The 12397-nt window shown below is 37.9% G+C and overlaps 1 protein-coding gene across 1 annotated transcript in view; it reads left to right on the top strand.

Moving 5' to 3' along the window:
• Positions 1-2989: 2989 nt before the first annotated feature.
• LOC144970762 (uncharacterized) overlaps positions 2990-12397 on the top strand; it is a 184555-nt gene continuing 175147 nt past the window's right edge. The window contains exons 1-2 of the mRNA XM_078910757.1: positions 2990-3806; positions 10131-10276. Coding sequence (XP_078766883.1) covers positions 3498-3806; positions 10131-10276 — 455 coding nt within the window. The 5' untranslated portion in view covers positions 2990-3497. The remainder of the gene's footprint in view (positions 3807-10130; positions 10277-12397) is intronic.

The following is a 12397-nucleotide window of genomic DNA, read 5'->3' as shown; positions in this document are numbered from 1 at the left end:
CGTTAACAGCGTTGTCTGTGTCCGGGAAAAAAATTAAAATATCGCCTAATAGACGTGATGCCTCGTTCTACATAGTACGTAAGTGTTGCTGTTGGCTTGGTTCTAGGGACCCGTTGTAAAGCGCTTTGAGCACTTTTAGTGGATATTTCTCTATATAAAAGCTCACTTTTTTGTTTGTTTGTTTTTTTTCTACTCACTTCATATCTTGTTGTTACCAACATAAGTGCCTGCTCCACTCACTTTTCTGAATTAAAAATTCACCCCATACACCGGAGCATACTCAATGTCTCAATCGTTTCTATGTTATATGTTTGTGATGAGAATATTGGCTATAAGCTTAACTGCTGGTCAAAATTACTTCGCGATGGTGGTGAACGAATCGGCGATCTCAAGAAGTGGTGAGAGAGGGATCTAGAAATGACTTTGGGTTTGGAACGAATATTTTTGTGTTCGTGGATAGCTCACACGGTAGAGCCACGCTCTCACCTGCCAGGCGGAGTTGTCGTACCAATAAGGTCGCAGGTTCAAACCCCACCACCGCCGCGAAAAATTTTTTTATTCTCTATTGTCTTCTGGCACTTTTCTACTCACTTCATATCTTGTTGTAGAATAATGTGACGATTTAATAGCGCATTCCCACGATTTCAGCATGCTTCATGGGCTTCCCATGTCCATTGTAGACATGATCAACATCGCTTGACTTATGTTACAAGACAAGACCCCGCAATACTCAACTAACAAAACTTTCACGGGGCTTGCATTGTTATTTATTGAACACATTAATTAAGCAGGAACTCTTATAAACAAGCAAGATGATAGCGAGCCCAAGTTTGTTTGTTGTTTTAATGTGACACACGCGACGTACACTTGATTGCAGGTCTCTTGACCAAATTCATTATGGGCTCATTATTGTAATAGACATCTTTAAAAATGATGCAAAATATTGTCCATTACAACAATGTTAAACATGGCCCAAAATTGCGTTCGGATGTCAGACCTGCATATATGTATACGTCGAATACACTGTGTCAAATGGTATTAGGTCGGGGTGAATCGGACCCCAAAAAGTGAATTTAAAATCAGAGTGATAAAAAATCCTTTTTTTTAAAAGTTTTTGTAATGTAAGAAATGGTAGACTATCCATATTCATTCTCCGCCATAACAAACAAGAAAAAAGCATCAAGTTTCAAGTTTGTGCCTATTATTAAATTCAATTTTCAACAACCTTTTCATCCCGACATGATACCGCTTTGAGACGGTGGGTCACTATAAATGAGTAATGAGGAATCCTACCATCCGAATCCTATCAATGTAGGGTGCCGGAATACAAATAAAAGGGGGCGTGTCAGTAGGGTTTTTTGACGTCATTATCACAGTCCTGTCATTCAAAAAGATGTCAATGGTCTTTGTTGAAGAGATATGTAAGAATGAATTATTCTATTTAAAGGCTGGAATTGAGGGGGGAAGGGGAGTTGTAGATAGGAAGGAAGGAGGGAGAGAGAGAGAGAGAGAGAGAGAGAGAGAGAGAGAGAGAGAGAGAGAGAGAGAGAGGATGTTGTCATTTGACACCCCAAAACGTCTTCAACTAATGTATAATGTAACGTGGAAATAACATTTCTTAAAAAATAGAGGAAGAAAGAGCATTGACCATCAACAAACGTGAACATCGGTGGGTTGAGAATAACTCAGAGCGTGGGACGGACTTCTTCTTCTTCTTCTTCTTCTCTCTATCTATCTCTCTTTCCTATCTACCCCCCCCCCCATTGCGGCTATGTGGTCTTGTGGTATGACACTCGCTTTCGGATCGGAAGTTCCTGGGTTCGAGTCTCGCTCGGCGCACAGTTGAGTCCTTGGAAAAGGCTCTTACTCACATTCTCTCACCGTACTCAGGTGTAAAATGAGTACCTGGTCGTTAACAGCGTTGTCTCTGTCCAATAAAATTATAATAATATCGCCTAACAGGCGTCATGTCCCTTCCTACATGTTCCGTGTTGCTGTTGGCCAGGGACCCCTTGTAAAGCGCTTTGAGCACGTTTAGTGGATTTTGCGCTATATAAAAGCTCTTTTTTTTCTTCGTCCATTGCCCTTCATTCTAGCTGGAACATGGGTTACAACTTACAACAAACCATGACCATCTTGTCCAGTTGAATGCCATCTTTCTCGTCTTCTCCATGCAAACTCCGGGGCCTTGGGATTCCATCTGGCTTCACTTCTCCATCTCTAATGGATATCGATTAAGCTTTTGTGAAGATTTGTGTCCTTGCTCTTGGGTGAGGCATTTGGTTTCATATGGGCCCTAGACGTGTACTTAGTTGCAGGTCTGATAGCCCAAATGGTTATGGGCTCCTTGTTGTAATGGTTATACTCTCAAACCGACGCAAAATATTGTCCATTACAACAATGTTACAGCAGGCCCATAATTGTGTTCGGCTGTCAGACCTGTGAATGATTATGTACACATAGGCTCAGAAGTATTGGCTAAATATACACCTATAAACTCAGCGAATTATTTTACGAAATGTAAACCCTTCTCATATAAATTCCCTTGTCCAATAACAAAAGCTACCTCTCTATAAAAAGGACACCACGACTTCTAACGGAACGTAAGCAATTTACATAATATGGAGACTCAAATCAATCTCTCATTAACAGAGGGTCAAAAAGACCCCGGAAGAGTACATTCTGAGATCACATTTGAAGTTGTTCTTTATGTTTGATGAAATTGCTGCCTACCTACCCGTGAAAAAAGTAAATTCCATGACAAACAATTTTCGATTTGCAGCAGCCCCGCCATGGGTCACTGACGACGCCGTTTTTCGATAATCTGAATAACGTGACCTCTGAACGTTGACCCATGACAGCTATTCATCAAACATGGTCGAATCTACCGAAAGCACTGGAGCGAAATGGCAAGAGTGACAAAGATAAGCTCTATTAGGCTTCTTTTTGAAGCTGCGAAGGATAAATAAGGGGTGTAGCTAGTCTGTCTGTGTCGCCGAGACAGTCACTGATTGCACAGTCAGGAGTATAGCGGGCGGGAGCCTATTAATATAGGACCCGAAAGATTACATATCCGTGATTAAACACGGTGTGTAGATATGTATTGATAGGCCGATAATGAGACAATGATAATGCTCGTGTCAACGAAACCTACATTTCGGCGCACGACACAAAGATACCTGTTTTGATTAGATACACGGAAAACATTATTTTAGTGTGTACTTCCAATAAGTTCTATCTGAAGAGTATTGTAGGCTTTATAATATAATAGTTGGTTAATAAATAAGAAAATAAAATATACTGTGCAAGTCTTTAATTATTTAATCAGGCGTTCAGAATTCCGAAATTAAAAGACCCCGATAGTTTTAAAATACCAATTTTGTGTAGAGCTATTAGTTAGACCGTCTATATTGTGTTTGATTACATATGTGAGTTTGTTTTAAACTTCTTGGATTATTTTGGTGTAAAAAATAAGTGTTATTTCACAATGCTTCAAAATGGATACTCTACAAATAGATGAGGACTCTATTTCCGACAAGGAGGCAGTGGATATCGAGATTGCCTCCACGGCTGAAGTTGAAATTGAAGAAAATCCACTCCCCGGAAATAATGATAAGGAAGAGGTCGATGGTGGTATTCCTGAAACGGAAAGTACGGTCTTGGAACGCTCCGAAAGTCCAAAGATATTGGAACAAGTCATTGGGTTTGGCCGGCGTCCTTTTGATGTGACTCTCAAAGGCGGAAGACCATGGGGTTTTGCCTTGGATGGTGGCCGGGGCTCTAAGACGCCGCTCTATATTTCAAAGGTATGCTGGTTATATTGAAACTTCTTGGATAAATTACTTTCACTTCATGCTATTTCTTGGGTTAACATTAATCAAATTTTAAACCTTTCACGAGTAGACATGAATTATTTAAATTCAACTTGTTTTTCTTTAATTATTTTGTTATAACTTCAAATCTAGCCTGCGGTCAGGATGGGTAAAACAATACAACGTCTTATGACGTAATTGTAATAGTTGACGATCGATATATCTTGCATGCAAAATCGTGTCTTTGAATTTTGTTTTAGGCACATCTTCAGGCTGAAAGTTGGTGTCTGGTACAAAACAATAAGAATTTGCATAGCTAATTTCATGTGTCCAAAATGACTTGCACATATTTGCAGGTCTCATTACCGAGCGCAATAATTGGTTTAACATTGTTGTATTGGACAATTTCTGTTCGTTGGTTTGAGAGTAATTCCATTGCAACAAAGCTCGTGCAAAATTTCAGAATACTGTGGTCCATTGATAAGCTTACACCATTCTGACTTAACGATACTAAAATGCCAACACTTGAGGCTGTAGATACGTTATCCATACGTTATGTGTTTGACAAATTAATAAACTGTTACGTCGTACAAGTTTCAATACTCTTCTCAATAAACTCTCAGATCACTTTCGTAGCGTCATATCAAAGTCAGTCTAGATTCAAACTGTGTTTGATATATATGCAACCGGCCTGCACAAATTAGCAGGTCTGATAACCGAATGCAATTATGGGCTTTGTTTAACCTTGTTGTAAAAAGAAGTATTAAAAATTGAGCTTATATAGAGGGCAATGTCCACTAAACGTGCTCAAAATGCTTTACAAAGGGTCCCTGACCAGTAATGAACAATACTTTGTGTTGGTTTCAGAGTTTTTCAATTAGAACAATGAACCCTTGATAATTTGGGTCATCATCGTTTGTAACACATCACCTCAAAATGGTACAGAGTCCAGTTGTTTTTATAAAAGAATGTTTTTTAAAACTCACAAAATCCGCGGCCGGATATAACGTACCAACACACAATACTATGTGTAACCTTATACGTGATCTGATTATAGTGTGATTATATTATTTGTAGTCTGATTCATACAATTTAGTGAGAACTACTTATAAAAATGGCTGGCTAAATACAATAACAAAGAGCTGAGTGACTTCAATTTCGTTCCTTATTTAGTCAAATGTAAAATATTTGACTTAAGCTCTTATGTTTGGTCAAATCGAAGATAATGAATATAACAGTAGTTTGGTTTGTTTTTTAGGGGGTTTTTTTTTTAATGACAAAAACTAAAATTTCCACATTTCTGGTAATTCTAGGCGAGTGATTTAACCACTTAGCACATTGCGCTTTATAAATGCTCAGGTATTTAAAATATTTCTCGCCGAGAAAAGAAAAACAAAAGCGATCAACGCCAGGAACAGTTCAAATTACTCAAAATCGTGAAACAAGTTCAACAGTTTTGAACGACAGATGTAAGCTGAAGCGTTATCTTCCAGTGGTGTATTTTGACAGATAACTCCAAAACTTCAAAGCAGCAATGTTTGAATTGTAACATTTAAAGCGGCAATTTCCTTTGATATCTCACACAATACTTTTCAAAATATGTTCGGTATTTCTCTATGGTCCTTCGTATTTGCTAAATTACGCACGCCATGATTTTATGAATAAAAATTACCCCTTTTAATCATTGATCTCTTTTATGATTTAGAGACATTAGGCAGATGGAGTCGGAGTTTTTCCCGGTTTCTGTAGCGTGAAATGGACAATAGCAATTGATTGATATTCTCCGGATAGGACGATAGCCTATCGGAAAGTACTTTCCGCCAGATCCAACAGGCCCAGCTACCCAATCACTGCTAGGTGGACGGGGTCAGAAAAAAAATCTTGACTGCAGCCGGGATCGATCTCAGTCCTTTTGCTAGTGGAACGAGTGCTCTGCAAACTCAGCTATAGGAATCCCCCTTTTATATAAATGCGTGATAAAAATCTGTAATGGTGTGCATTGCGTATGATACAGTGACATCCATAGAAAATTGATATCCGTGTTTGTCTATAGCTATCCATTTGAATATAAAACTCTTTGCACGCTAGAACACTCTTCTCCCCAGACATACAAAAGCACAAAGGAACAACCACTTAACAACCCCCCGCCCCCCTCCACATAATACAATATTTTTCAAGGGATGTAATTCTGTTAACGACCAAGTAATCATTTTACGCCCGAGTACGATGAGACAATGTGAGAAAGAGAATTTTCCAAGGACTCAACTATGCGCCGCTCAGAGCGGGACTCGAACCCAGGACCCTCTGATCCGAAGGCGTGTATCATAGCCGCACGTCTAGGGCATGTTGAACTAAGTTTCAATATTAGACACAAGTTCTTTGGCGTCTTCTCTGTAATAATATAATGGAGCAACCATCTTACACCTTACACTGGCCATTGTTGTCTTTTCGCCTAGTATTCATTCAATCTTGAGCAAAGCGGTGTTTTGTGCCTTACCCAAGAACACAACAGCCGAGTTAGAAAAATGTGGGCACTGACCGATCTCACCTTCGCTGGACCTTTCGTTTCACCTTTAATATGAGTGATTTTAAATTATATGTAAGAAGACAATCTAACTTGTCACATTTATTAAGTTCTGTTTAAAAAATGAAATAAACTATTTAATTATTTTTTTTAAATTAGTCTTTCAGAGCCGTTAGGCCCATCGAGCCAGGGTTTATCTCTGTTTCTATAGCGTGATGCGAACAATAATAATTTCTGGCTACCCTTTAGATAGGACGATAGTTTATCGCAAATAAATTTTACTCTAGATCTAACAGACCAAGCTACCCAATCACTGCTGGGTGGACAGGGGGGGGGGGGGGGTCAGAAAATAATCTCGACTGTACCCGTGATCGATCTCGGTCCCCTTTGTGTGTAAAGCGAGTGATCTGCCAGTTGAGATATCCCCAAAAATAAACTATTTAATCAATACACAATTATTTTTTGTTTTATTTAAAACTTAACGTGTCACGTAAAAATACGAGCGCAAGCTGAAGTAAGATGTTTTTAAAAAGAAGAAAAGGCGTATAAAGGCTTATTCTTTGCTGTTTCGATTTGGATTCCTGTAAAGAAAATTATCAAAGAAGAGGACAAAAGAAAAAAGAAAACAAAAAACATCTACGTCAACAGATGAACTCAGCGTTGTGTCAAATTTCAATCGCCCTACTTTTAATCTTATTCAATACTTAAACACCTACTATTATATTGTCATTGCTTGTCTCAATGAACCAGGGAGTAAATGCGGCTATGTAGTCTTGTGGTATGATACTCGATTTCTGATCGGAAGGCATGGGTTTGAGCCTCGCTCGGCGCATAGTTCAGTCCTTGGAAAAGGCTCTTTACTCACATTGTCTCATTTGTAAAATGAGTATCTGGCCGTTAACAGCGTTGTCTCTGTCGGGGAAAAAAATTGTAGTATCGCCTAAAAGACATCATATCTCGTTCTGCATGTTATGTGTTGTTAGTCAGGGACCCTTTGTAAAGCGCTTTGAGCACGTTTAGTTGAGATTGCCCTCTAAAAAGCTCGTTTTTGTTGTTGTTTTTATTTAATGAAATCGTTGGATACAGAATAAATAGTCTTTTGTTGTCGAGTAAGGAAGAATTGACAAATATAACCTTGTTACCAGAATGTGTTTTAAATCTGCCAAGAATGCATAGCGCACGTAAACTATAATTAAAACCAACAATATTAGATCAATTGAATACATAAATAGCTCTATGTAATTATTATAATAAGACGCACATAGCCCACATTTAATTTTTGTTCATTGAGAAGAATGACTGAGTCAGAGTTAATCTCGTCTAAAACGGCGTGCTTTATTGTTTGCTCTTGAAGTTGGAATATGCAATGAAAAGGTAAAGAACAAGGCTTTCATGATCTGATTATGAAACGAACAAAGATCAAAATCATAGATATTACAGGAATTTAAAATACAGCTAGGTTTGCAGTCGGCAAGGAATATGATTTAGACTATTTCGTATTCTTTCACCCTTGATAAATATTTTTTAATGCTCGAGCTTTTATTAAAAAACATATACACCTAAATATGCTTACAGAGCTTTACAAAGGGGTATCAAGCCAAGAGCTACACTTAACATGTAGGATGAGGCACGGGCTGTAAGGCGTTATTGTAATTTTTATACAAAAGTAATGCTGCTACCAGCCAGGTACCCATTTTACACCTGAATACGTTGAGAGAATGTGAGTAAAGATCATTTTTCAAAAGACTTAACGCTGTACCGCTCACAACGAAATTGGATTCAATAGTCTGATGTCACGTCGTCCAGCAACGGCGGCCATCATGGTTCTAAACAAAGAAAATCTGTACTTTTCATTCTTCATGCTGGCTAGAACTTTTCATATGTCTTATGATCAGAATGTGTTAAAGTCAAAACATGATCAGATTTATAATGGGTTTTTTTCCCCTCTGGATACGCTTTTATGCTTGTCGGAGAAATATTTCCTAAGGGCGTCCACCATTGTTCCGATAGTTTAGAGCCAGTTACTAAGTTACCATGCGTCATTACGAGGGAAGTGACGCCACGACTGTTGAGTCATACAGAAGACCACAAAGATACAGTTAAAGTTGATTGAACTATCCTAATATGGACACATAATTTCTTGAGACATTTCATACGGTGTTTCTTTTTTACTAAACCCGCCGAAACCCGACGAAACCTGCCGAAACCAGACGAAACCCGACAAAGTTATGGGAAGTTGGCAGCAGTGGGTAGTGATCCTGGGACTCAGGGAAGTGTCCATCATTGGGGAGTGACCTTGGGACTGGGTTTCGGCGGGTTTCGTAAAAAAGAACCACCCCATTTCATAAAATGGCTTACTTGCGGAGTCCATTGTCTAATTTAGTATTTAAAGCAGCCTTTATAGAGGGATCCCGTGTATTTGTCTGGTTAAGACTATTATGTGTTCTCAAACTAGTCCCCTTAGTCTTACTCTCCCTTGTATGTTTTTAATGGCAAATCGAACGTTTTTAAACTATCCCATTTTTTTCTTACAGGCGCTGATATGACCTAAATGTGTCTCACAAGTGCCGTAAACCCCCGAATAACAAAATATTTCCTAAGCTGGCTCATGTTCTTATTATAATTTAGTATTTATAGCAGCCTTCTAATTAACTTATTGACATCCAACGGGCCATAGAGCCATGAAAAAATATGTCTACAGGTATTTGTAACCCACCACCCCAGTCCGGTATTTTGTCGGGATTAGCCAGATGACGACATGTTTCAAAATATTCAAATGTTTCTGGCTGTAACTATAAATTCAATTTTCACCATATAAAACGTGCTTTCAGATTATCTCAAAGATTGCTATTTCAAATGATACCCATAATTTCAATGTAAATAGCTCCTCTTCTGCATTATCTCATCGTATCCAGGTATAAAATGAGTATCTGGCCGGTAACAGCGTTGTCTGAGAAATTGTAAGATGAGTGTGTCCATGTAATAATTTCTCTGACCAAGGGACCGAATCTGCTGGCGAACGCATTTACTTATTGGTCACAAAAAATGAAATATTCTCATGTTTTAAAAATTACATCTCGTTCCTTTAAAAGAGCAACGAACCAAATTTCTCAGCTCGCTCACTTCTACTTCAAGATTATTTCAACTGTATCCAAATGGTATCATGTTGGGATGAATGGGACACCGGGAAAAAAAAAAAATAGAATAAGATATTGTACTATGTTTTATTTATTTATTTTTGGTTTTTGTTGTTGTTTTGTTTGTTATCTGTTTTTTTTTTTTTTGGTTTTTTTTTGTTTTTTTTTTTGTTTTGTTTTGTTTTGTTTTGTAATGTAAGAAATTGCATTAATTCTCCACCATAACAATTAGACACAAACCCCAAGTGTCATGTTTGTGTCTATAGCTAGAACGAAGATGACGTCACTCAGGTCTTTGTTATTGTTTTTTTTTTGCCATCCACGTTTATGAGTACTTCTCATTAAACTGTATGAACCAGACTATATAACTTCATGGTTACACATATTTTTGTGTGTTGGTCCGTTATAGTTCCGGATGGGAATGCTGTGAGATTCTTAGCTAAGCGCATACTATCTATAAACCAATTTCCAGCTCCTAGCTCATCTCGACATTATACCGATTTGAGACCATGGGTCACAAATAAATTCTTTCACAATTTTTTTTGGGTTGGTATTGGGCTTTTAGTTAACAAAGGCCACGAGTTAAGTTGTCTTAGTGGGGACATAACTCTATCTTGTTTTTTCTTTTTTTTTTTCTTCCTATTTCTCCTACCACAGATTGTATCGGGGAGTAAGGCTTGCGAGTCGGCCCTCCTTGAAGGGGATTACCTTTTGAGAATTAACGACACCCCGTGCGCCGATGTGGGCCAAGCCCTGGACCTGGTGGACACTTGTGTGGATATACTTAATCTCACTGTTTTACGGTAGGTTTATACCTTAATAAAATATAATTATACAGAGTGTCCCAAACAAATGTAAATACATGAAGAACAATTGTAACCGTGGAATTTAATAAAATTTAATTATTTATAACTTATACAAATGTAAAAATATTTATAAGTATCATTTTATTGTTTTGTTTTTTTCAGTGCATTTAAACTACATTTTAAAATAATAATTGCATTTTATTAAAACCCATATTTACAATTATTTTGATGTGTATATATATTTTTTGAGACACCCTGTATAAGTGGTGCGGATCAATAATTTGTATCTCGCCCAATGTAATAAATGACACAGGGACATTACCTGTTCAAACCTTCTTCAGCAGCACCTATTATCTCTCTCCTTATCAGAATTTTCCCCAAAACTTCAAACCCACCCAACACAAATAGATTATTCCTACTCAAACAGAAAATCAACAAGTCCATTCAATGAAATGACAATGTTCAGCAGAACGAACTCTACAACACAGTGTCAAGATTTTATAGTTATAACCAAAAAAAAAGTTTTCAAATTTTATTACGTAAAATAAGAAATCAGATGAGAAAATTGTTGGTAACGAATGTGACGATTTTCCTGTAGTTGGTAAGGATAGGGTTAAATGGAACGATATCAATTCAATAGAGTTCTATAGATGTGGAGCACCGTGCTTGAATGACTTATCAGTAAAGGTTGTTGTTTGTTTGTTTTTTTTTTTTGTTGTTTTTTTTTTTTTGGGGGGGGGGGGGGGGTTGAGTCTTTTTCTCGTAGAAATAATGCAAACTGTTCAACATATCTAAGGCTACGAGCTGGCACTATGGAATGATTTGATCATATAATATGTAATATTTATATAGTGCATTTATAGTTTGTATCTTGCCCAATGTAACAAATGGCATGATAAGAAACGTTTCGTGTTCAAACTCTCCTTCAGTTTACAACCAGGGGCTCCCGCTAACTCAGCTGGTAGAGCACCTACTTGTTTCTCACGCAAATGACGGGCCGAGATTGATCGTGACCATCGTTAACAAGCCTGACACAAGAACCGTGGCCTTCGTAAAGTTATGGCCCGACAATGACCAAAAATGACGTCAACATGCCAGTCTTTTGCCATAAAAGAAAACAAATCGTGAGTTGTATTCAATAGTTCAACCAATGAAATAACTTGTTTCCATGAGCACTACTAACGACAACTCACTATGCGGTGCAAAAACCAAATAATGACGTCAAACTGTCAGTCCTTTTGGATTTCAGTATCAGGCTATAACATAACGATGGCTATGCTAGAACCCTCTAGGGCTGGCAGTTTGACGTCATTTTTTAAAGGTTTGTGTAGCGTCGAGTGAGTTGTCGTTAGTAGAGCTCAAGGAAACTAGTTATTTCATTGGTTGAACTATTGAATACAACTCACGATTTGTTGTCTTTTGTGGCAAAAGACTGGCATTTGGACGTCATTTTTTTTTCAAGTGTCAGGCATAACTTTACGATGGCTACGGATTGATCCGGGTGAAGTCGAGATGTTTTTTTCTGATCCCCCCCCCCCCCCCCATCCCCCTCGCTCTTTCACTCCTGTCCATCTGGCAATGATTGCGTAGCTGGGTCTGTTAGATTGAGTGGAAAGTACTTTGGAATAGACTTTCGTCCTTTCCAAAAAATATCAAGCAATGCTATTTTCCGTTTTACTCTATGGAAACCGGGATAAACCCATGTCCCTGATAGACTACATGAAAGGCAATAGGCTATCTGTATTCATTCTTTTTGGTTCATGGCTTCCTAAATAATAATATTACAGGCTGTCTACAATAATTTGGCCTGGTATACAAAATAAATCATGTGTGTCACCACTCCTGTAAGAAAAACTGGTCAAGTATTTTAAAGGAGCACCTGGTGATATCCGATTACGAACAGCCTCGCTACCTCCTTGGAAAACTGAAAACAGCAAACCCTAGGGGTTTTCCTCCCTCTCTCTCTCTCTCTCTCTCTTTTTTTTTTAACCCACACACATATATACACCCCCCCCCCACACACACACACATATATATATATATATATATATATATATATATATATATATATATATATATATATATATATATATATATATATACAAAGGTTTCTGTTGC

This window comes from Berghia stephanieae, chromosome 4, assembly GCF_034508935.2.
Source record: "Berghia stephanieae isolate SIO BIC M18660-M18661 chromosome 4, UCSD_Bste_1.3, whole genome shotgun sequence".
Lineage (NCBI taxonomy): Eukaryota > Metazoa > Mollusca > Gastropoda > Nudibranchia > Aeolidiidae > Berghia > Berghia stephanieae.
The sequence above is the reverse complement of the archived record's forward strand: the minus strand, read 5'-3'. Positions and strand labels throughout refer to the sequence as shown.